Source organism: Cibotium barometz, chromosome 54, assembly GCF_041138505.1.
Source record: "Cibotium barometz isolate CiBa-2024 chromosome 54, ASM4113850v1, whole genome shotgun sequence".
In the NCBI taxonomy this organism is placed as follows: domain Eukaryota; kingdom Viridiplantae; phylum Streptophyta; class Polypodiopsida; order Cyatheales; family Cibotiaceae; genus Cibotium; species Cibotium barometz.
Window position 1 is genome coordinate 39,278,947 of NC_141099.1, and position 26,721 is coordinate 39,305,667.

At 44.5% G+C, this 26,721-nt stretch overlaps 2 protein-coding genes across 2 annotated transcripts; both read right to left on the reverse strand.

Moving 5' to 3' along the window:
• Window positions 1–2,482: 2,482 nt before the first annotated feature.
• On the reverse strand, window positions 2,483–25,872 carry LOC147608138 (coatomer subunit epsilon-1-like). Its single transcript, XM_086789736.1, has 7 exons — window positions 25,631–25,872; window positions 24,816–24,905; window positions 3,818–3,969; window positions 3,457–3,592; window positions 3,165–3,320; window positions 2,997–3,076; window positions 2,483–2,866 (listed from the first exon to the last, which is right to left on the reverse strand). Exons 1-7 carry the CDS (start codon window positions 25,793–25,795, stop codon window positions 2,773–2,775), a joined length of 873 nt encoding a protein of 290 aa, XP_086645862.1. The 5' UTR covers window positions 25,796–25,872; the 3' UTR covers window positions 2,483–2,772.
• Window positions 16,815–19,448, reverse strand: LOC147608139 (uncharacterized). Its single transcript, XM_086789860.1, has 4 exons — window positions 19,055–19,448; window positions 17,997–19,005; window positions 17,551–17,866; window positions 16,815–17,443 (listed from the first exon to the last, which is right to left on the reverse strand). Exons 1-4 carry the CDS (start codon window positions 19,446–19,448, stop codon window positions 16,985–16,987), a joined length of 2,178 nt encoding a protein of 725 aa, XP_086645986.1. The 3' UTR covers window positions 16,815–16,984.
• Window positions 25,873–26,721: the final 849 nt, after the last annotated feature.

Here is a 26,721-nt window from a genome sequence, read left to right on the forward strand (position 1 = left end):
CAAATATGGACAGAGATCCAGAGGAGGTATGGGAGAGTTTCCACAGTGAAGATTGCCAAATTGGAGTCAGATCTGGAGAAGCTTACCATCACTGAGTCAGATAACCTGATTGAGAAGATTGGAGAGTTTTCCCGTATATCAAGCTGCAACTTGAGGAGTACGGGAGCACCATCAACAATCCTTTCCATAAACTTCTTGGTAAGTTGCCTGCTTCCTTTGATTCTTTCAAGGATAATATTTATTTATGTGATCTTCTCCCCCATTTTGAGGAAGTAGTGAGTTATCTCCAACGACAAGTGCATGCTTCGCGAGAAAAAGGCAAGTCGAAGTCTGCTTTTGTTCCTCTGACAAGGGCAAAGACAAAAGTGGAAAAGGGAACTCCAACAACAACAACAACAACAACAACAAAAACAAAGGCAAAGGCAAGGGTAAACAGGATTCTAAGGAATCCAAGAACAAAAGCAATGAATGTGATTAATGATAGCAGGACAGGTCATACTGAGGCTCGCTTCTTTGCTCGTTGTGATTATTCCTTGCTCGCTTCTTTGCTCGTTGTGATTATTCTCGAGCAGCAAAATCCAAGCATAAAGCCTAGGATACTTCTAAAGCATCTGACAAGGACAACACCAAAGATAAAGGCAAAGTTTCAGAGGAGGCATCTGCCAAAGTTGCATACATGGCAGTCACAGATTCATCCACTTCAAAGGATTCATTCCTCATGATCACAGATATGACATTCCTGAAGAGGTTAGTGTCACACCTGAAGCGGTGGATAAGGTTGGTGATAGTGGTGCTTCTGCCCACATGACCAATCAGGTCCATATCTTGGATGACTACCAAACTCTCTCTTCTTCAGTTCTACTTGGCGACAACTCTTCACTTTCTGTCACCGATGTTGGTAATGGTTCTTTGGTTCCTCTGCCACCTTACGTGATGTTCTGCATGTACCACGAATTTCCAAAAAGCTGTTTTCAGTATACAAAGCTTCTCAGAAGGGACTTGGTGTGTACTTTGATGATGAGGTCATCGAAGCAATCGACAGGAAGACTCTCTCGGTTGTTGCCAATGGAGTCCATGATGGGGGTCTCTACAAGATCACCAATTTTTCTTCCCAAATCCCTCACTGATTCCCATATTCATCCCATGTTGGATTTGGTTTCTAAGGCAGATGCTTCTTTGTGGCATTCTCGCTTCGGTCATGTACCCATTGCTGCCTTACAGAGGTTGTCGGCGGACTACCTCAGCTCAGGTCTCTCTCCCACATCTGCTCATCCTGCACAATGGACAAGCATCATCAAGATGCATTTCCAAAGGAGGCCACTCATCGAGCAACCCGAAGACTGGAGCTTATACATGCAGATCTTGTAGGACCTATGGAGATTAAGTCTCTTGGCGGGCTCAATATTTTCTTCTTCTTGTGGATGATTTCACTCCCAAATTTTGGGTATGCTTTCTGGCTCGCAAGTTAGATGCTTTTGCCAGTTTCAGGACTTGGCTCGCAATGGTGGAAAATCAACCTGGGGGTAGAGTTTCATTCCTCGGGGCTGATAATGGTGGCGAGTTTGTACCATTTGATGACTTCCTTGCTTCGAAGGGCATTCACCCGACAAACTACAGTTCCTTACACTCCTCAGCAGAATGGAGTTGTGGAACGAAAGAACCGAATCGTCAAAGAGATGGCTCATGCTTTGTTGCATCATGCAAGTCTCCCTCGTAAGACCCATTAGTAGCCAAAATGCAACTACACTCGTATGTGGCGGACTCGTCAACAAGCGGCCCGAATAAGACCTGCAAATGCGTGTTGCATGGCATCTTAACTTACTAGCCAAAAAGTTCAACGGGCAGTCAAAAAGAATCAGGCGCAGGGATGGCGTTTCATCTCCAGTCACTTCATTGGCCATGGAGTCCTTCACGGTGCATTGCATTAAAATTTTGCATTGTTACCGTAAAGTGGAGCACAACAGAACTTCACATGCAATGGATGCTTCATCCTGTCCTTTGTACATCTCTTCTGTAGTGGGCTTTGTTTTTCTGTCACATGCCATTTGACCTGGAGTTATGAGGTCTTTTGAAACGATGTCAAACTTCTCTCATACCACATGTGCGCACACACAGTCTCTTGCATAGGAAGCGGCATTGAACAAACCAAGCAAAGTGTGTGCACACACACTACACAGATGGCAAATGGACAGGCAGGGTTAATGAATACATACTCAGAGCACCAGGAATTTATGCACTCTAACAAAATCAAACAGCTTCTGCAAAGTGCTTGTCTACAAACTATTGCACAGCACACCAGTTGAAGCTAATGCACAGACCCCCTCCTCCTCAAACCTGCTAGATTAGGGTTGCCCCAGCATAAAAATTGTATTATGGCACTGCACTGCAGATAATAAGAACTACAGAGAAAAAGCTGATGAGAAGCAATGGAGTCTGCTTTGAAGTAGAAACAAAGTGGAAATAAGTATGAACACAAGGAGTTTATCCTCATAGTCTCCATTGATTTAGCTACTATCACACCTTAATGCATGGCCAAGGTTCATTCACCCGACATGCAAGCAAGCATCACAAATGGTGACTTCAGGTTAGCTGCTTAGTACCAGATTATTCATGTGTAATGACTAACACCACCACCAAAACCACCTGCCATAGCACATCAGAAGGCCTCTTCATGCTAAACAAAAAATTAATGGCTAAATAAGCTCATTACCACAGTCAAGCTTCAACTTTGTTTTGCAAGAAGTACAAAAGTTGTGATCGTGAAGTCAGCCGTCACATCACTGCCTGCAGAGCTCTATCAAATGCAGCCTCAGCAGTATTTGTCCACCTCACAAGCACATGATCCGGGTGAGACATCTTCAGCTGACTGCAGAGCAAATAAAGCTCCATGTTAAGGGCGGAAATATAACACTTAGCCTCTACTCAAGCATTCTGCTACCGAACTGCAAACCAGGCATTGCAAAACAAGGACAGCAAAGCAATCACAAGATGTCCACCTCAGATACCGATTTGCTGACTTGGACAAATGAAGACTACAAACAATCAGGTTTGCTAGCGTATCTGGATCCTTGGCATCCTGTTGACATCAAACATAAATGAGGACATAAGTTAGGCATCCTACCCATCAAAGAGACTGACATTAACATTGAAAACAGTCGTACCACCTTGTTTAGTGCTTCCAGCAAAGCTGTCTCAGCTTCATCAAAACGTCCCATTTGCATGCAGCACACAGCTTTCCCATTCAGAAGTAAAGCCGTTTGCACATATTTGTCACAGAAGTCTTGAAAGATATAGTAAGCTTCTTGAACTTTTGCACCACCCTGCAGCAAACCAGCAAAAATTTGCCTTCTATGTAAAACCCCCAACATGCACACCTGTTTGCCCACACGCACACGCACAGAGACTTAAGAGCATCAATGAAGAGTTTTGCATGGCCCATGGCAGCGGAACCTGTACCAGAGACAAATTGAGCCAAGCATTAGCAAGCTGAGTTAATGTATGATCCTCATCAATCTGTTGCATAGACTTCAACTGCTTCTCAGCATGATCATTCCTGAACATTTTCAGGTATATTTGCATGTTCAAAGCACATCTGCAACAACAAACATAAAGCTCCATTATTAAAAGCCACAGTAAAAACCAACACAGGAACTGCTTCCTTACCCCACCAATCGTGACCTCAGAACTCTAAAAATTTGTATTAGGAACAAAACATGCATCCACTTTTAGCAAGACAAACACCAAACGTGTACAAACGCTGACATCTCACTTTACACTATCTCTTATAATACAAAGAGATTCATACATAAAGGCTTACAATTCCAGAGTTTGTCCACCATGTGTATATTTCAGAGCTTCATTGTAATCCTGCTCATGAACATAGACTGTTCCACCAACAAGATGCAAAGTTGAGTTACTTGCCAGGGCTGGATCAGAAAGCCATTCTCTGAGATTGGATAATGTCTCTTCCTGGAGCATCCAATGTGGTAGCATTAGTAGACTATGGAATCAACCACTTGATGCAAAGTAGACATCCTCCTTGACAGCAAGTGTATGGGGCACAAAAACTGAATGGAAGGCAAGCTGTATAGGATCTTGAAGGTTTTGAGAGCCTCACTCAAGTGCCTTTAACTTCATTACAATATCTCAGGACAGAGGCTTTGGGTCCCAATTACCCATTGAAAAGCCCTCACCATGGATGGTCTGTTTGGTTTATTACTACAGATGAATGAGTGCAAATGGACAGAACTTAATCTCCTTACGAAGGCGGATCTTGACACTTAGAACATGCCATCGAGTTGGAAATCGAGGGACAAGCAGAAGCGCTGGATGTCACACGCACCTTGCACTATGGTGCTATGTGACGCTGGCTCAGCGTTATCGGAAACATCATATAGTATTAATACCTTTTTAGGATTATTTGTCATATGCTGTGGCCCCATTGTTAGCCCCGGTCTGAGACATGTCAGGCACGAGCTAAGTAGTGAAAGCAGCGAAGGGAACCAGCCTCTATAGCACCCTTTACTCTCTCACGTAAAAGGTAACAACCTTGGTAGAACACACACACACACACTCAAAGCAGGTAAAACAAGACCCCCGTAATGGTTGGATGGACTCCACTAACAAAGAGACCTCGTCTTCATCGAGATACAAATTCTCCCGCATCAAAAACACCTAAATTCTGCGGTTTATACACCCACAAAGATCATAGTGCAGCTGGGCTCCTTTCCTACAAGTTATGTCTAGCTCAATTCTCTCTCCTTCCTTGGTGAGGCACATAGTGGCTTTTATAGAGTTGTTGGGGTGAGAAACTCGAACTTTACACTCTCTTTGTTTTCTTCCTCTACTTTGCTTGCCAAAAAAGAGTAATGCGTGTATTCTTATTCTTGCCAACCGTGCTTCTTTGGGCTAAAAATGGCTCTCTTTTTGCAAAAAAGGGCAAGAAAGATCTTTTTTTAGAGGGAGGTGACAAGGAGAGACAAAGGGCCAAATCCTCCAAAAATAGGGTGTGGGCAAACCCACCTTTAGTCGTAGGCTGCCAGATAAAAAAGACCTTTATTCCCACTAAAAACCTATGCAAAAATACTAAGCTTTAATACTTATTCCAAAGCATAATAGGGAGTTGCTAATGCTTATTTTGAGAATGCCAAAATCCGTCATCTATAGCCAACAAAGTGCATGTATTTTTTCCTAGATTACGCCATTTAAACTACTCCTTCCCTTCTATAGGGTTCATTGAGAGGAAAAGAAACCCCGATCATATCAACCATCTCCCAATAAAGTAAGGCATTCATGCCTTACTTGCTCTTATCTTGGGCATGTCCACTTTTGAATCATCTTTGTATATCGTATCTGTCCGAAACAGGGAAAATAAGGCTTTAGATGCCAACCATTTACTAGGGTAGCATGCAAGCGTCCAAATAGATCTTCGACCTGATAACTCCCATTGTCATATGCCTCCTTAATGATAAATGGACCTTCCCAACACTACAAGAATTTAGCATCAAACCGGTTGTCTAGACAGCTATCATATCAAAGCACTAGCATGTCTTTCTTTAGACCCTTTAGTAAGGAATCAAACTTCCTCTTAACATCTTGAAAAGTTGCTATAAAGCAATCAACGATTGTCTCTCTGTCCAATTCCAAACGATGCTAGGCTATGAGTCTGTCTTGGAACAGATCATCAAGATCCCTATTCATCCTCTTTAGGAATTCGACACTGGGCACATCTACTTCAATGGGAGCAAGTGTTTCTTGACCATAAACAAGATGAAAGGGAGTGAATTGCGTAAAGGCTTTAAAGGTAGTCCTGTATGCCCAAAGTGCACCATCCAAATGCTGATCCCAAGTCCTTGGCTTAGCCTCCACATGTTTAGCTATGATCTTGTACAAGATACTGTCACGATTGTGACGTATTTATGTATCAGATTCTCTCTTCATTGCTGATTCCTGTTGCAGATGCAAAGAGTAACCAACCAAAGGGAACCCCTACCCTCGATTGGTTGCGACTCTTCGCCAAAGGATGTACCTCTTCATTGAATAGCCACATCCCTTCGACGAATGGTTGTATCCCTTGATGAATGGTTGTGCCTCTACATCGAATAGACACATCCCTTAGCCTAAAGTTGTATCCTTTCGTCTAAGGTCATGTCCTTTCATCAAAGGACATGCCTCTTCAAATGTCTCTTCATCTCCTATATAAGAGACCTATTGTACTCAGTTTAATACAACAAGTCAATTCAATCTTATCTCAAGTGTATGAAGGATTAACAACATAATCCTCACAGTGGTATCAGAGCTAATTTTTTTCCTGCCCGTGGGTTGTGAAGCCCTCACCCTCTCCGCGGCACTCCCTCATCCACCTCTCCTCTCGGTGTTGTATGGAAGAAGCAGAGCGATGGTGGACTTGGCGTAAATCCTTGCTCAAAGTGATGTAAACAAGAACAAGAGGTCTCACAGCCATACACACGCATTGTGTGTATAGCAGAGAGGGACCCCCTGCTGTATTTCCGGACTACCCTCCCTCCCTGCTGACCGGTGGTATTCGGCGTTCGCAACATGGCGGGAACTGCCCCTTTCGCTGCTGAATATGGAGACCCCCCCTCTCTTCGCCTTGTTCGCTGCCAGCGTGCGCCCTTGCTTGTTGGGAGTGGCTGCTGGTCGTGAGCCTCGTTGATACATGCAGCGACTGCCGACTCTTCATATTACTGGTGGCACACCGTTCGAAGCGACACACCCTTCAGTCGGCAATCCAGCCCTTCGAAACGTCACCTTCACACCTCCTAGTCGGCGACGGCCTTCGAAGCGTCAACCTTCAAAAACAATACACAACATTTAATACGTGCATTGCCACGTGGGTTTTTTTTACAAAAAAACAAAAAAAAACAAAACAACACGAAAACTCGCCGGGCGTGCGCCGAGCGTGCGATGGGAATTCGCCGGTGTGAACTGCCGCCCTGGGCGATTCGGAAACCACCACCCCCCCCCCCGGGCTGTCAGGATGCCGCCTTGTTCTTGTTCGCCTCCCTCTCCCCAGCGATTAGGCGCCTTTCTTCCTGGCTGTTCGTGGGTTTTCCTGGCTTTGCCCACACCACATACTCTGTGTGCTCTCGCTCTCTACGTGCATGCTTCATGGACAACTTTCCGGAGGAACCCGACATGCACATCTCTTACCTGAGTTACATCGACGAGATCCCCGAGGCTGTTCTTCCCGAACACAGCCCTCCTCGTGCCCTCACTCCGGAATCAGTGCCACTTCCAGCCGATGCTGGGTGGATTCCAAGTCTTCCGGCCTCCCCTATCCCAGCATCCCCGGCCTCTCAGGTGTACCGCATACATGTCAACAGCCCGCATGTGACCGAACCCGACACTTGGGCGATTTGGACTATTTTCCTCACCTGCGAGCCACTGCATCTTACTCATTTCCAGTATTTTCTGTCACGGTACCCGCAGTTGGCACACTTTCTTCCAAAGTGCAGTGTGGATGGCCTCCGCAATATCTCCTCCACGCGCCCTCCTGTGAGATTTTACTGCGAGATCTTCGTCCCCGACTATACTCCATTATCTCCGGTGCCCAGTTCTTTGGCGGAAGCCGACGCAGTAACTTCCGAGGACGATCCCGAAGAAGTGGAAGACCCCGACTTCGCGTTCGAGGATCCTGTTACTGCCTCTCCAGCAGCTGTTCCTTCCATTCTACATTTCGGGTGGACCTTTCCTGCTTCACCACAGTACTCTATCTGAGTTCTCCAGATGTCGACTTCTCACGACAACGTGCCACCCGCCGATCCTCAGATGGAGGCCTTGCAAATGACTACTCTCCAACAACAAATGGAGGACTTGCAAAAGGCCTTAGATGGTATGGCATCAATGAGATCACAAATGGAAGACATGCAACAACGGCACCAACATCAGCGCGAGGGATCCAGGAAGTCACAGTGAGCGCATCGTTCACGTTCTCCACAATCATCATCATCATCCTCGGTGGGCCAGCAGGACGATCCCTTAACTCCTCCCGATCCGACTGCCGAGGTAGACAATATTGAACTTAAACTTTTATATAAATTAATGACCACAGCACAAACACGAAAGATGGACATCAAGTTACCTGAGCCCTACAATGGCCGCCGCGATAAGCGGTTAATCGATCATTGGCTCTACAAGATGGAGGTTTATTTCTCAAATACCGAATTGCTCGAAAATAAAAAGGTGGCATTGGCAGTACCCTCTTGAAAAATACCGCATTCCTTTGGTGGCGACGCAAGATTTCAAATGGCAAGTCTACTCCAACGTGGGATAAATTCCGACGTGCTCTTCGCAAGGCTTTTGAGCCTGCAAATGCGAACTTTCATGCCAGGTCTTCTCTCCACCGCCTGAGTCAAACTGGCTCCGTGGCCGCGTACATCTCAGAGTTGCAAAAACTGGCTCTGGAGATGGAGACACTCAGCCCCTCTGCCCAGCTTCACAGCTTCATTGACGGGCTTGAACCCACGATCCAATATGAAGTCCATAAGTACAATCCTCCCACCCTAGATGAAGCAATCTCGTATGTCGAGCGCATTAGTGATTACCAGCGTCCTCCCAGGAACTTTTCCTCCGACGCCCGTTCCTACCAGCGGAATCAATCCAATGGGACTAGCCAGCCCTAGCGTCCTAATTCTGGACAACCCAACTCTCGGCGACCACATTCTGGACAACAGTCCTTCCGACCGCGCTTTTTTGGGCAAACTTCCGCGTCAAATGCAGGATCCTCTCAGACCGAATCCTCTGGCAACAGCAGAAACCGAGATCGGTCTCGACAGGACCGTCGCAACAATGATCGGCGCAACTTCAAGCGAGAAACCTCTTCAGGACAGCAAACCTCTTCATCAACTGCCACTTCATCCCAACCTAGTCGCCCAAGCCTCTGCACAATTTGTTCTGGCGATCACCGGTGGTATGAATGTTCTCAGCGTCCTAAACCCTCCAACACTCGGCGCAATTCTCAGATGGACAGTTGCCACCATGCTGATCATGACCCGCCTCCTGTGAAAGACAAGAACAAACAGATGGCTTGTTCTGTTCGCGTTTCGGAGTTTGTCAGTACCCTGATGCTTAATGGCCAAAGTACCAACTCTGTTCCAGTGAATCTTTCCAAGCAGGTCCTTAGTCTTCTTGGCTTCATTGGCGACCATCCCATCAATGTGCTGGTGGACAGTGGTTGTTCCACTAATTTTGTGGGCACTTCTTTGGTTCACAAGCTTCGCCTACAGACCCGACATTTTGTGGATGCTTTTCAAGTGGAGCTTGCTGATGGTTCCTTCCTTAATTGTAACCAAAAGGTGCAACAGTCAAGATTACCAAGATCACCTTAATTTTTCAGTGATGCCGTTGTCACATTATGACATGATATTGGGACAATCTTGGCTGTATCGATATGATCCAGTGATCAGCTTTCGTTCCCATTCAATCCAATTATATCATGATGGTCGAGAGTTGGAACTTCATGGCCTTTTCAGTGCCAAACCTATCACTGTTGTTTCTGCCCTGCAAGTCAAATGCCTCGTCCGCAAACGTGACTGTACAACATCCCTGGTCATGTTACGGGAGATTGAAGCAGAAACCAGTGAGCAATCTCAAGCCTCGTCATCAACAACTGCTTACTTGGAGCAACCCTTCTTCAGGCCTTTTCAGGATTTGTTTCCAAATGATCTTCCAACGACATTGCCGCCTCCTCGTCCTGTGGATCACCCGATTGATCTTATCCCAGGTCAACCTCCTCCAACCCGAGCTCCATACCATGTTTCTTACTCTGAATCTCAGGAGATACAAAAGCAATTGCAAGAGTTGCTGAACAAAGATCACATCCGTCCTAGCAAAAGTCCCTTCGGAGCCCCGGTTTTGCTTGTCAAAAAGAAGGATGGATCAATGCGGCTTTGCATTGATTACCGTGCTCTCAACAAGCTGACAATCAAGAACAAATTTCCTTTGCCTCGCATCGATGAGTTGTTCGACCAACTGCTTGGTGCTAAGGTGTTTTCCAAGATTGATTTAAAGTCCGGCTATCATCAAATTCGTATCCGTAATGGTGATGAATACAAGACAGCCTTTCGGACAAAACATTATGAATTCTTGGTCATACCTTTTGGGTTAACCAATGCCCCGGCCACTTTCATGACCTTGATGAATGAAATTTTTGGACCGTACTTGGACAAGTTCGTGATCGTTTATCTTGATGATATTCTGGTTTTTAGCCGATCTATGGTCGATCACAAAGAGCATTTACAGATAGTCTTTGAAGTACTACACAACAATGTGATGTACATCAACAAAAAGAAGAGCGAATTTTTCAAAAACCATGTGGAATATCTTGGTCACATCATTTCTGCTAATGGGATTGCAGTAGATCCTAAGAAGATTCAGGCGATTGTGGATTGGCCTTTGCCTCTCACCATTTCAGATGTTCGATCTTTCTTGGGACTTGCTAACTTTTATCACAACAAAGTGCATAGATTTTCGGAGATTGCTGCCCCTTTGACAGAACTGACAAAGCTGGACAAACTTCAGTGGTCTTCGAAAACTGAGCAATCCTTCAATGATCTCAAGCATGCCCTGACGACAACCCCGGTCTTGGCCATTGCAGATCCCACCCAGCTCTTTGATGTAATGACAGATGCCTCAGATCGTGCTTCTGGTGGAGTTTTGATGCAGAAAGATCGTGTCATTGCTTTTGATAGCAGAAAGTTTTCAGCCATTCAAAGCAGGTATCCTGTGTATGATAAGGAGTTTTTGGCAATCGTACATGCTTATCGAACATGGAGACATTATCTTCTTGGAGCAGATTCAGTTGTACGTACAGATCATCAATCTCTGACGTACATTTTCACTCAGCCTGTTATGAACTCTCGACAAGGCAGATGGGTTGAATTCTTGGCTAATTTCCACATGATTATTCAGTATGTTCCTGGTCTTCAGAATGTGGTTGCAGATGCCTTAAGCCGCATGCCTCGAGCCATTAATTTTGCCATCACAGATATGCAAATGGAAGTCCCTGCTTGTTTCAAAAATGAGTATTTGACTGATAGAGATTTTGGAGATGCGTTCCGTGCTCTCAAATCTTCTAATCCCAGTCCTGCAAAAATGAACATGTTTGCAGCCTACATTATCATGATGAGTTGCTGTTCTTTTCTGATCGCATTTGTGTGCCTCATAATACTTCATTGCGGAAGATTCTTATTCAAGAGCATCATGAAGTCCCTTATGCTGCTCACCCTGGTATCAACAAGACATATCGGCTTTTGTCTGCTACATACTTCTGGCCTCAGATGCAGCAAGATGTTATCAAATTTATCAAAGCTTGTCATTCATGTCAAACAATGAAAGCCTCTCGACAACTTCCTCAAGGGTTACTTCAACCGTTGCCAGTTCCCAATGAGAGATGGGAAAGTATCAGTATGGATTTTATCACCACCTTGCCTCGTTCATCCAAAGGCAATGCTCAGATTCTTGTGGTGGTTGATCGATTTTCCAAAATGGCGCATTTCATTCCTTGCAAGAAAGTTGCTTCAGCCCCAGATGTGGCGTCATTGTTCGTGCAACATGTCTTCAAATTGCATGGTTTGCCAAAGACCATCATCTCTGACAGAGATCCAAAGTTCACTGGACATTTTTGGACGTCTTTGTTCAAATCTCTTGGCACGAATTTGTTATTCAGTTCAGCCTATCATCCTCAAACAGATGGACAGACTGAAAGAGTCAATCAGATTTTGGAAGAAATGATTCGACATTACATTCAATTCCGTCTGGCATCATGGGAAGATTATTTACCACTCATGGAATTTGCTTATAATAATTCCCATCATTCAGCAATTGGATTAACTCCATTTCAAGCAGCATATGGGCATACTCCTCTTGTGCCTACAAACTTTGTTTTACAACACAAAGTGGCGTTGGCAGATCAGTTGGTTCAGGAGATGCAAGATGTGCTTGTGCAAGTTCGAGATAAATTGGTACATGTGCAACAAAAATATCAAAAACAGGCCAACAAGCATCGTCAACATGCAGATTTCCAAGAAGGAGATTTGGTCTTGTTATATGTGGCACCTCACCGCTACAAAACAGTGAAGTCAGTTTTTCCAAAGTTGCGACCTCGCTTCTATGGGCCTTTCAAGATTCTTAAGAAAAATTCAGCTGTCAGTTACAAGTTGGAACTTCCACCTTCATGGGGAAAGATTCATCCGACTTTTCACATTTCTTGGCTCAAACAGTATGTTCAAGAAGATTCACCTATTCCAGACTTATCTTCATATGTACCAGAAATTGAAGATGACCATATTATCCTTGTTCCAGAAGTAATACTTGACGTACGACAGAAGGAAACAAGAAGAAAGTTGACTACAAAATTTCTTGTGAAGTGGATGGACTTGGATGAGTCTGATTCCACTTGGCAAACAGATGAAGAAATGCAGCAATACCCTAACCTTCTTCAGGAGTTCTTTGACAAACAGATGTCTATCATTTGACACATGGGTTTTATTTTAAATGGGAGGGAATGTCACGATTGTGACGTATTTATGTATCAAATTCTCTCTTCATTGCTGATTCCTGTTGCAGATGCAAAGAGTAACCAGCCAAAGGGAACCCCTACCCTCGATTGGTTGCGACTCTTCGCCAAAGGATGTACCTCTTCATCGAATAGCCACATCCCTTCGACGAATGGTTGTATCCCTTGATGAATGGTTGTGCCTCTACATTGAATAGACACATCCCTTAGCCTAAAGTTGTATCCTTTCGTCTAAGGTCATGTCCTTTCATCAAAGGACATGCCTCTTCAAATGTGTCTCTTCATCTCCTATATAAGAGACCTATTGTACTCAATTTAATACAACAAGTCAATTCAATCTTATCTCAAGTGTTCTCCTAAAGGTTCTTGTTCTAAGTTAAATACTTAAGTAGTAATTAGTACACAATATGAAGGATTAACAACATAATCCTCACAGATACAATTTACCTTCTCCACCAAACCATTACACTGTGAGAGTAGTAAGGAGTAGAATACATGTGTTAATTATTAAGTTTATCAAGGATCAACTTTAATTTACCTTCTCAAAAACCTAGACCACGATCAGAAACCAATTCCAAAGGTGTGCCAAAACGGCAACATATGTGAAAATAGATAAATCTGGAGACTACAACTTCTGTCACCCTTGGAACACTCACTGCCTCGGCCCATCTGGTCATATAATCTACTGCAACTAAAATGTAAACCTTGCCATTCTGAGTCCTGGGCAAAGGCCCAATAGCATCAATACCCCCTTTCTCAAATGGTCCATAAGCCACAATAGGTTGTCTTGGTCCATGCATCAATCTCTTATCACCAACTAATTGACAAGCAAGACAAGTTTTACACCAATGAATCACATTGACATGTAAGCTAGGCCAAGTATATCCAACCTGTAAGATCTTCTTTAACAGTCAAATCATGTGCACTGGAAACAATCTCATGCAAAACGCAGACATGAAGAGAGAGTAGAGAGAGAGACAGATATGCTAGAAATTCAGTATATTAATATAGTACAAAAAGGTACTCCTAATAGGTGAACATCACCAAAATCTGTCCCTATCTGGGACCCTAAGGATCCACTCCATAAAGGGGTAAATGAATATATGAGCACACTTTGCTATTTATAGTCTCTTAACCTTAATGGAGAGCTGGCCGACTGCTGTCGGCCAACTGACTGGACATAAAATCATACAAATGATGCGCCTGTAGCTGCCCTTTTTCTAATTCAACCGACAGCCCTTTCTGGTCTCAGCCGACAGCTCATGTTCTATTTCTGGTACAGCCAACAAGGATCCAAGTCCATTCTCCAGTCAACACTGCACCTTGTGCTCCAAGTCCTAGCTCTATCTGGTTCATACTCTTTATCTGGCTGCCTCTTCTGGACCAGCACCTGAGAATGTCCATGGCATCTTTCATGCACATGAAAGCAAAGTACCCACCACAACCTCATCATGGCAATATTGAAGAATGTGTGAAATATCAATAGACTGTGGAACCCTCTCCTTAGAATCATCATTGTCATGTGCACGCCCGTGCCATGGCTAAACCTTAGCATGAACATCATTAATCCTTGCTTTAATTATCAGTTAAAGTCAACGCTTAGGTCATCAAAATCACCATCAATATCAACAATATTAGCAACATTAGCATCAATAGCTCATCATCATCATCCTCAACACCATCATCAGAACCCCAATCGACAACCATCAGAGACAACCAATCTACAGTCGACATTCATCACGGGGTTCCTAGGCAGCAGGCGCCGGCCAGCACTTAGGAGACCATTACCATCATCGCAACCATTTAATCCTATTTTCAAGAATATTTCATGTCCAAGCAAGCCGCCAGCATTTAGAGCTAGCCTACCAGCACCTAAGGCATATATAAAAGCATGAAGTCATTCATTCATTTAATCATTCCATCATTATTATTCAATAGAAGATATGTAGAAAGGGAACAAGGATCACCCCTATGGGATTGACCACGGCCTAAGCATATTAAATACAAAAAACCCTGATACCAATCTCTCTCCTATCTTAATCATGTCTAAATCAACATCTTGTTCTTAATCAAACTTAGGACTCTAGATCAATACAGCAAGGCTTCCACACATGCGACATTGGTATTAGAGCATTAAGCTCAGTCCACTAAGCATAGTCTCAAGGAAGGTGCACAATTCCAACAGAAGAATGCAACTGGGTAGCAGATGGAGTGGTCTGCAACAAGCGAAGCCAAAGAAAGCATTCCCTAAGGGTATGTACGCAAAACCAGTACAACATTTAGCTCTCAGATCAATTCCAAAGGCCTAGCAACAGGCATGATAAGTTTCAACAGGTGATCCACCGCTATGTTATGGATAAAGAAAAAGCAAGCATGGAAATAACAGTGGAACAAATACTCAGTTCTTCAACAAGATTTGAAAGTGGAGCTCAGGAGTGAAGGTGTTCAGACAAAAATATCAATCAGTTAAAGGCATAGTCAATAGAAGATCAAAGTCAATAGCAGTCCACGGAGCAAGGATGACAAAGTGTCCACCCCGTCATCTAGTTTAGCCGAAGGGAGTGCACGTGCACGCCCGTGCCATGGGTAAACCTTAGCATGAACATCATTAAACCCTGATTTAATTATCAATTAAAGTTAACGTTTAGGTCATCAGATCACCATCAATATATCATGTGCAAGACATGCACTCGCTGACCTCAGAGTATAGTCATGTCCTACCTATAAAAGACAGTCTTGCTCATCGTTTTAGGTATTTAGCCCTAGCTTGGGACTAGGTCCTGGAACTAGGATTAGTTTAGGTAATTTACTATCTTTTCAAGGCAACCTATGGCTATGGGATTTGTACCTCCTTTTTGTACAATGTACTATATGATATACTGAATTCTCAACTCTCTCTCTTCTACTTGCGTTTTTGCATCAACATGTTCCAAGATGTGTTTAGGACTAAAAGAAGACTCCCAGAGCTTCCGCATGTAACATTATCAACAGGATTAGTAGCATTAGCATCAGTAGCATCATCATCATCATCCTCGGCACCATCATCATCATGGAGGATCTAGGACCCCAGTCAACAGCCATCACAAGCAACCAGCCTACAATCGAAAACCATCAAGGAAGTCCTAGGCAACAGGCGCCAAACTATAAGAAGTCGTCCAACACATGGGATAGCATTACCATCAACGCAACCATTTAATGCTATTTTCAAGAATATTTCATGTCCAAGCAAGCCGACAGTATTTAGAGCTAGCCGCCGGCACCTCAAGCATATATAAAAGCATGAAGTGTCATGACCCTATGTTTTTCTCTGGACAAGATGCAGATGTGCACGGGGACATGGTGGACAGTGTGAATGGCATCAGGTTGGAGTCAAAAAGGGAGCCCATGTGTGGACAACCCCATGTGTGAAAGGGGGCAAAGAGATTTTTAACTTAAAAGGTTTTAAAAACCTTTAAAATTATTATAAAGCCCTTCATTAAAGAAAAACGTGGCCCATATGCTATTTTGGGGCCACGTGTGCTTTTTGGGAAAAAAGGAAGGCTGGCGGGCAACGCAAGGGGAAGGGGAGTTTTTCTGAAAACAGGGCGCATACAGGCTGCTGGCGTGGAGAGTTTTTTGAAAAAGAGGCGCATACAGGCAGGGGCTGCAGGGCTGCGTTTCTTGCAGGCGGCTGCAGGACTGCAGGCGCACAGAACTGGGTGTGCCCTCTCTCTTTCCCATGCCAACAGGTGGGCTGGACTGCAGATTGGCTGGCGGCTGGTCCAGGTGGTAGCTGCAGGCCTGTACGGACAGCAGGAAGGAACTGCTGGCGGGCTGCGCTACGGGGACTATAGGCGCAGCTGAGTGTCTTCTTGTGCTTGCTTTTTGGGTGGAAGCAGTGGGACTGCACATGCGCCTTGACTCTCTTTTTCCCTCCCTTGCTTGCTATGAAACGCCCAATAGCACTGGTGCTTTTTGGAGGGGGTGTGTTTTTGCAGAAGACAAGGGCTGGCTTCTCTTGACATAAAGGTGAACAAGGGCTGGTTTTCCATGAACCATAGTTTCCACGAGTTTCGGAAACGGGGGTGCGGAGCACGGCGGGAAACGGAGTTTCGGAGTTTCGGCCTTCGGGAAGAAACGGGGAAACGGAGTTTCGGTTTTAGGGTTTAATACATACATATATAATTAATAAAAACATTACAAAAGCTTGAAAAATACATCTTTGCTTAAGTTCAATGTCAAAGACTCAAATGATAGATCAAAATTCAGAAATGACAACTGTAGGCTAAAGCCTCAAAAGAGTCAATACAAAACAAGATCCATCATCCATCATCCATCATCCATAATCCATAATCCATATGTATAGACTATAGTAAATACAAAACATGATCAAAAAATATCCATGTGGCTGGCAGGCTGGCAGCAGCTGCTGGCATGACAAAATCCTAGAGCTAAGTGCTCCAAAAATCACTCATCAAGATCATCCATGGAGGAGTCATCCTCCGACTCATGAGAGTCAGGCTCAGATGAAGAAATGGTAGGATCATGGTCCTCTGCCTCTGCTGAAGTGGAAGCGATGGATCCCCCCCTCTGCCTCTGAGAATGGGTGGTGCAGCGGGTGTTGTGGCTCGGCACTGTCAGCTCCTCATAAAGCAAGGTGTACATATCACGCTCATTCCGTGGGATCTCTGGGATGAACCTCTCCCTCATGATGTCGATCTTATCCACATTCACCTGTGAAGGCTCCGGATGTCGGGCATTCCTCTCAAGGAGCTGGAGGTTGCAATGACAAAACACCAACCGCTCTAGCTGAGCGGTACTCAGCCTATTCCTCTTCTTTGTATGGAAGAGGGCCCAAGTGCTCCAATTCCTCTCACATGGACCCGAACTGCAATCCTGTGAGAGCACTCGAATGGCGATGCGTTTCTGTTATTGAAATGCACATACAATTAGAAATTAGAACTAAGTGGAAACAAGAAAGATGCACATTGTACAGTGTACTATGTAAACTGTAGTTAAGGGTAGTGAATTACCAGCGTGGGAGCACAATTTCCATACTTCTCCCACCATGAGACAGGCTGTAGCTGAGTCTCTCGAAGCTTTGCAGTCTCTCGACCAAAGCTCCCTGTCTGGTTGCGAAAGGCCAAGAGATCATCCTCTATACATTTCAGCATGTGCACATTACCAGATGTCAAGTTCCTCATGTATGTCATGAAGCCTTCTTCTAGCTCCTCGTTCTCGTATTGCTCCTCATCTCGCCACAAAGGATGCAATACATGTGCTACTGCATGAATCGGCCTGTGAAACCAATCCCATCGCCGATTCCACACAGCCTTGATTTCATCAACCCTTTAGAGATCAAACCATAAGATAAAAAAGGACAAAAAACAAGAGTCAAGAGTCGAGACCAATGTAAAGACTCAAGAGTAAAATAAAGATAAGAAGTAAAGCAAGGGTAGCCATGACTGAGGAGACTTACTGCTCTGCTCTCAAGTAGTCTTGCTTGTTGAGAGCCTCCCCAATCTTGTCCATGTACTCGTATAAAAGGCCTAGAGTACTGCCCTCCATGTCTGTAATGCGTAACACTGTGTAGATGGGGTTGAGAGTTTTGATCAACCCCTCAACCTCTACCCACCACTCCTCTCTCATGACATCACGCACAAAAGCTCTTGCCTTGGGGCTCTCTCTCTCATCCCACTCTAGCCATTCATTTGAGTAGACAGTGCGTACCAACTCTCTGCGGACTCGCAGGAGTCTCTCAAGCACAATGAACATGTATGCAAATCTGGTGGCTGCAGGCTGCAATAGCTCAAGAGTGCTGTAGGCCCGATACATGCTCAAGACTTTTGGCCTCTTCTTCACAAACTTCACCATGCTTCGTGCGGTGCAAAAGATGGCTTCAACCCATTGTATTTGACCTATGTCCTCAATCAATAAGTCGAGGCTATGTGATGCACAAGGGGTCCACACAATGGCTGGAAATTCATCCTCTAGCATAGAGCCCATAGACTTACAATTACTTCCATTATCTGTCACCACCTGCACAACATTCTCAGGCCCAACTTGCACTATAGCCTCCCTTATATGTGTCCAAATAAATGCACCTGTAACTGTGAGACCTGGGAGGGAGGCATCAATGGCTTTCAAAAACATAGTGCCTTTGCAGCATGACACCAAAACATTGTATACATTTCTCCTGCGTACATCTGACCACCCATCACACAATATAGTGCAGCCATACTTTTTCCATGTTTCCTTCAAGGGCTCTAGCTGCACTTCTATGCATGATTTTTCCCGCTTTAGCTCTCGTGTCCGCAGAGCCTCAGATGTAGGGCCATCCCACTCGCATCCAATGCGGCTGATGGGTCTTCCTCCATTGATTTGTCTTGGCCACATGAAAGGGAATGGCACACCGTATGAACAACCGGGTGAGCTCCCTAGTTGCCTCTGCAATTGCTTGCTTTTGAAATCCTGCTTGGATGCTAGCCCTTTGTACAGTATTTATTGGAGGGGTGTCTTGTGAATGTGATACATCACCTGGCAAAGGAGTCCTCCTTGCATGCACACCCGACACTGAGGTAGAGGAGAAATCTGATCCTGTGTCTCTGCCTCTGGCCCTCTTTGCTGCTGCTGCTTGACTTGAACCAGCTTCATGCTCTTGACCACCCATTGCTGTAGATACTTCCTCTTCGGGAACGGCAAAACGCTTTTGCCTCCACATTTCAAGGCTTTTCCGAACATCTAGAGGAACAGAGGGGCATGGCCCTACATCTTTGTTTGGAACATGAGCAAGATGGTCCTTCACACGGGTGACACTCCCCGTTTTGACCAACCCACAATATTTACATCTCCATTTCCTGGAGCCACCAGATCCTGCATAAGCCCCCACTTGCTCCACATGCTGCCAAAAAGGATCCGGAGTCCGAGCCATGTTACTTAACTTACTTGTGCGGTTCGAGGTCGGAAGACTCGGAGAGATTCGAGAAGTGGAGGCTGTTTTTCTGGTCCTGCAGGCTGCGAGCAAGGTGTGACTCCTTCTTGCTTGGTAGAGCTTAGATGGCAAAGGTGGAGGCCCCAAGTAGAGAGGTAGAGGGCGTGGTAGAGGGCTGATGTGGAGGTAGAGGAGTAGAGGGCAAGGTAGATGGCTAGAGCAGCTCCAAACAGGCGGCGGAAAGAAGCGAAAAATGCCGGCGAAGAGAGCACGCAGGTTTTTGAACCCTGGAAAAAAATAAAAGCTGGAAACGCCGTTTCCGTTTCTGGAAACGTTTCCGAAACGTTTCGGCGTTTCGGTGCTCCAGAAACGCCGTTTCTGGAAACTATGCCATGAACATAGACATCATGTCGATGGCGTTCAGCTGATGGAACTTTCAGTTTCTCTTTGATTTGGGTTCGGGACTGTTTTGGGACAGTTTATGGGCTGTTTTTGCTTGGCTACAAATTCAGCTATGTGCTTGGGTTTTTGGCTGCAAGTACAAGGTCATTTGGTTATGTTTCTTGGCATGGGAGTGATGCAAGCTCGCATGGCTGCGTGCTCATGGAGCAGATTGTTTTCTTCCTGCTAGAAAGGAACAGTGGGACCTACAGTTATGGGCATCTCTATGTTGCCAGATGTTTCATGAGGGAACAGGTAACTAGATGTATGGGAAACAGAACAGAAGTTTCAAAGGGAAACAGGCCTAAGGGTTTCATGTGGAAACAAGTCGTAGGTTTCTCGACGAGGAAACATGCTTTTGGGTTTCTCCAGGAGATAGGTCACATGCAGGCAGAAGGTACAGGAATGGACACATGTTTGGTACAGCCTTGCTACCGATTGGGCAGGGGACAGGGAATCCATGACAGAGATGGATAGTACCCTTGGAAGGTAGAGAGGGTTGGTACAGGTGTGTCGACTGTATGGTATGTTGTGCTGTGATACGAGTTCTCTTTTGAGAGACCTATCCTGTGAAGTTCAAGAGCTGTTCATTAATGGATACGAAGTGGATGGAGGAGGTTCACTGATGGATGCGAAGTGGATGGAGGAGGGTGACTTAGCAGATTCACCTCAGGATTTGCAGCTTCATCTTGATGCCTTTGAGTTGGAGTCCACTCTTGTTACGGCTCATTCAGGTTCAGCAGAGCATAGGTCTGGAGCATTGCCTGATGCTCAAGAGGGGGGTAGCACCTCCGCTCCCTTGTTACAGACAGGCTCAGTTGTCATCTAGGAGTCGCTTGGTGACATCTTTGTATTCACCCGAAGGTACTGAGGCTGACAGTACATCTGCTTATGGGACTTCTATGATCTTGTGTTCTAGACACATGAGATGCTGGTTGAGTATGGTTCACAGTCGGCTGCACCTTGAACTATAACTACAACTATGGATAACTCTATGGAGGGCATAAGTCTTGCGAGCAGTCCTAGAGTTGGTTTGGTTCATGGCTATGTGGATCAAACTCTATTTGTGCATGTATGCATACACTTTTTGAGGTAGAGGTATTTTTGTATTCTGGTGCCATTGGATCCTGGTACCATTGAGAATACATTGGGAAATACTCTGCATTGTGCCATGTGCTGCATGTATGTTGGTATGATACATCAAGTGCTTTATTATGTCATGGATGCACCATTGGGTGTAACTCCTGCGGGATGGCCATGAGACATATATGGGAAAGTACTTGGTAGATGTAGTGTTTGGATGCATTGAGTGCTTGCATATGCTCATGTTTTACCTTCAGTCCTGGGTCCTGCGGGATGCCCATGGGCGTAAGGCTTGCGAGCAGCCCTTAGACTGTTACTTTGGAGTAGGAAGAGCATTTTGAGGAGCATATTGTTTGCGAATGCATATATGTGTCATGCATATGTTTGTCATATGTAGAATGATGCATGGTTTTGTTTTTGGCTAACACAGGTAACGTGTTTCCATTTGGTTTTAGACTTTTGCTGTAGGTTCTGAAGAAACAAGCAAGAGGACAATGTGGCTTATTGTGCAGGATGATTGTTCTATCATCCAGATGCATTGGAAGGCCATTGTTTTTGCCAAATGGGATGTCTTTGCTCATGAGATGCTTTACTGTGCCATTGAGTGCAATCGAGGACGCTTGCCATTTTTCAAGAGGGGGGTATGTCATGACCCTGTGTTTTTCTCTGGACAAGATGCAGATGTGCACGGGGACATGGTGGACAGTGTGAATGGCATCAGGTTGGAGTCAAAAAGGGAGCCCATGTGTGGACAACCCCATGTGTGAAAGGGGGCAAAGAGATTTGTAACTTAAAAGGTGTTAAAAACCTTTAAAATTATTATAAAGCCCTTCATTAAAGAAAAACGTGGCCCATATGCTATTTTGGGGCCATGTGTGCTTTTTGGGAAAAAAGGAAGGCTGGCGGGCAGCGCAAGGGGGAGGGGAGTTTTTCTGAAAACAAGGCGCATACAAACTGCTGGCGTGGAGAGTTTTCTGAAAAAGAGGCGCATACAGGCAGGGGCTGCAGGGCTGCGTTTCTTGCAGGCGGCTGCAGGACTGCAGGCGCACAGAACTGGGTGTGCCCTCTCTCTTTCCCATGCCAACAGGTGGGCTGGACTGCAGATTGGCTGGCGGCTGGTACAGGTGGTAGCTGCAGGCCTGTACGGACAGCAGGAAGGAACTGCTGGCGGGCTGCGCTACGGGGACTATAGGCGCAGCTAAGTGTCTTCTTGTGCTTGCTTTTTGGGTGGAAGCAGTGGGACTGCACATGCGCCTTGACTCTCTTTTTCCCTCCCTTGCTTGCTATGAAACGCCCAATAGCACTGGTGCTTTTTGGAGGGGGTGTGTTTTTGCAGAAGACAAGGGCTGGCTTCTCTTGACATAAAGGTGAACAAGGGCTGGTTTTCCATGAACATAGACATCATGTCGATGGCATTCAACTAATGGAACTTTCAGTTTCTCTTTGATTTGGGTTCGGGACTGTTTTGGGACAGTTTATGGGCTGTTTTTGCTTGGCTACAAATTCAGCTATGTGCTTGGGTTTTTGGCTGCAAGTACAAGGTCATTTGGTTATGTTTCTTGGCATGGGAGTGATGCAAGCTCGCATGGCTGCGTGCTCATGGAGCAGATTGTTTTCTTCCTGCTAGAAAGGAACAGTGGGACCTACAGTTATGGGCATCTCTATGTTGCCAGATGTTTCATGAGGGAACAGGTAACTAGATGTATGGGAAACAGAACAGAAGTTTCAAAGGGAAACAGGCCTAAGGGTTTCATGTGGAAACAAGTCGTAGGTTTCTCGACGAGGAAACATGCTTTTGGGTTTCTCCAAGAGATAGGTCACATGCAGGCAGAAGGTACAGGAATGGACACATGTTTGGTACAGCCTTGCTACCGATTGGGCAGGGGACAGGGAATCCATGACAGAGATGGATAGTATCCTTGGAAGGTAGAGAGGGTTGGTACAGGTGTGTCGACTGTATGGTATGCTGTGCTGTGATACGAGTTCTCTTTTGAGAGACAGTTTGGGAGTCTGTGTTGTGATGCAGAAGCACTGGATGTGTCAAGGTGTGATGCTGTTCATAGTGTGAGAGGCTGCAGCCTTGATCATGGGAGAAAGCTTCTGTATGCAGACTCAATGTGAGAGAGTCTTTCGATGCGAACAATGGCTGGACTTGTTTGTGGATGCCGAGTGGACAAGAAGCCAGATGCAGGTTCTTTGCAGGCTTCCAGGGTTCTACTGTGACGGCTGTGTTTCCAGCCTTATATTGTAATCAAAGCTCTTATAATCAATTAAAGAAATTCCACAAGGGGCGCCACTGCGATTTGGGGCCAATCGGTGTCCGTGTACTATTTGCAGGAGCACTCTAGCTCCCCCTGTTTGTTTTCCTTTTCTAGGTCCTCAATGGTGTTGAAGTGTTTTATATGCGAGTGTTTGTTTCACCGCCCGTCAGGCCAGTTTACATGAAGTCATTCATTCATTTAATCATTCAGTAGTTCAATCATTCCATCATTAGTCATCAATAAAAGATACATAGAAAGGGACCAAGGGTCACCCCTATGGGACTGACCAAGGCCTAAGCATGTACAAGCATTTATCAACCTTTTTGTACCATATTAAATATAGAAAACGTTGACACCAATCTCTCTCTTCTTCTCTCTCCTTTGTCTTAATTATGTTTAAATCAACATCTTATTCTTAATCAAGCTTAGGACTGTGGATCAAAACAGCAAGGCTTCCGCACATGCAACAATAACCTTTCCTTGGTGATAAAGAAGGTCATCTATAAGTGAATATAAAAGCTCTTTCTTCAAAAGTCTCTGTCTTTGTATTGTTGTCAAACCAATAGGCAATTTCCTAGTATGTAACCATTGCAAGATTTCCTTCAAAGCTTCTTCTCTTTGAAATTTTGGATCTTTTAAAATCGCATTGCTTATCATAGCTGCCACCTGTTCTTTAGCTAGTTAATCTGCTTCTTGATTTCATTCCTTATGAACATGTAACAATTGCACCTCCTTAAATTGTTTGAACAACGCTCTAATTCTTAACACACACTCTTTCAATTTATCATTCTTGCAAGCCCAAATACCAAGAATCCTTTAATAATTAACCTGTGTACTCTTACTTGTTTGCACCTCATTAATCTCTCCTCAAGAATTGCATACTCAGCCTCATTGTTTGTTTGAACATCTTCCAAAACAACTTTCTCTTGAATACAATTTAACCATGCGGATCATGCATAATTACTCCACCACCAACTTTCCTCGTTTGTCTTCTATATGCACCATCAAAAAATAGTAAATAAGCATTCTCCAGAGGTTTCAAAGACTGTACCTCTTTAAGTGGTTTCTCAATCTTTACGTGCTTCTCATATAGTGTGTGAAAACAACTTTTTGTCCAGCCCTAGAAAGAAAATTTATTGGTTTTATTTAGGATTTTTGTGTCTTTGCTGCTGGCCGACCAGCAGTCCCTCACCATATACATAGGTTAGCCTCATCATTTGTCTCTTAAGGATTATTTTACAATGCTCATAAGAAAAGCACTCTCCAGCAAAGATTGGACAAGCCAATTAAACACATAACATATGTGTACAAACTTGACAAGTTTCCTCCTTGTGAATAAGCTAGAAGGCCACAGTGGTGTCATGGTTGCAATTAGTTGAATGTAATACAGATCAGCGTACTTTCCATTGCAAAAAGCACATCACACTTAGCCACAACATACCTAACAATCTATTCACCTAGAGCTCTACAACTTTAATGAGATCATTAGTAATTACCAGATTACTAAACTGTTGCACACTCATTTTTTCAAAACTAGAAACTTCTTATTCACAAGAACAAGCTAAAGCCAACATTTACTCACTTTTCTATTGCTGTCTCCCAGATACAAAGCCAAAATCTTCACTGCCTGGAGAGAAGTAGGCGCCAAATCATTGATTTCATTGATAACCAGCTGCAAAGTCATGGATAATGCATGGATTAAGCTCGGGAAGAATACCTCACAAAGAGAAAAGATAATGCAGCAGTCATTTAGTTGATAATGCCATAGTCTTCAACAAAAATAGGACTATATATATATACCTAGATGAATTCAAGAACATGCCCAAATTCACCTTATAAGAAAGTGCAATTTATAACCTCATGGTAGTCATCAACAAGATAATAAACCATCAACTCCATCATGCATGGTATGGACTAGATACTACGACATCCCCACTAACGTCATCAATGCCCAATAGTGGGTGTAGAACTTGGTATCAATATATGCTCCCACACACACACCGCGAGCGCACGCGCGCGCGCACACACAGTAAGGGCATGGTTGACAGGGAGCAATGTAACCCTTAAAACAGAAAACGTGCCAGATCTATCACGATAAAGGCAATACACATGAAAATTCCATAGATCTCTCTCTCTCTCGGGCACTGTGTGGCTGTGTGTGTGTGTGTGTGTGTGTGTGTGTGTGTGTGTGTGTGTGTGTGCAGGCGCACCTGCTTGTGTTCAATAAGGTTTCCAGATCAGTTTTTCCATCCCTCTCTCTCTATTGTTTGTGCGTTAGGATTTGCAGATCATCTCTCTCTCTCTCTCTCTCTCTCTCTCTCTCTCTGACCTGTGTGTTTGAGTTTGCAGATCAGCTTAGCCGTCTCTATATATGTTTTCTAGAGTTTGGAAGCCTACCTGATAGCTGCCGAGGGCGATGTAGGATCTGTAGACGAGGCAGTCGCGCTCCACTGCCTCTGCCACCGATAGGCCGTCGATGGAGGTGCTCTCGTTGATGGCGGCCTGGTAGGCTCCCAGGTAGAAGAAATTCCGGATCGGGAAGAGGGCATCGGGCCCGCTCATTCTCGCTCACTCACTCGTTCGCTCGCTCGCTCTCTCTCTCTCTCTCTCTCTCGACTGATGTGGTAATGCTAACAGCAATTCGATTCGTAGGCATATATATATATATAATTTTAATATATATATGTATGCTATTATAGAAAATATTATATATATAGCCAGTTACCCTTGAGTCCCGACCTCTGATGAGGAGAGACTCTGATTTGGAACCCCTCTTAAAGATGCCCAGTGATCACTTAGTGCTTAGCTTATTTTGTATTTTATTAGTATTTCTTAATCTTGAATAGTGTCTCGTGTTTAAACACTAAAAGTTCATGTGTGTGTGTGAGCAATTCTATGACGTAATTCTACAGACTTCAGAATCATGGCTATGATTCGTTCAAAATCACAGTGACAAGACTAAGCATGTGAGAAACCATAGTGGATCATGATGCATCATAGGAGTCATTTAGTTCAATTTTGGCTCATTTTTTGTGACATGAGTCTACAGACTTCAGAATCAAGGCTATGATTCATTCAAAATCACATTGATAGGACTAAGCTTATAGGCATGTGAGGGACCAGAGTGGATCATGATGCATTATAGGAGTCATTTATAGCTTCCAAAATGAATATGGGCACTGTTGAAATATACAAGTGAATAGGGTGTGTGCGGGAACAAGCCCTTGGTTAGAGGCTGTAAAAGAGAATCTGTAAATGTGAGAGAACATGTGAAAAGGTGAGAAGAATCCACTGGGAGAGAATAAAGGGTAGCATGAGAATAAAGGCATGTGAGGGACCAGAGTGGATCATGATGCATTATAGGAGTCATTTATAGCTTCCAAAATGAATATGGGCACTGTTGAAATATACAAGTGAATAGGGTGTGTGCGGGAACAAGCCCTTGGTTAGAGGCTGTAAAAGAGAATCTGTCAATGTGAGAGAACATG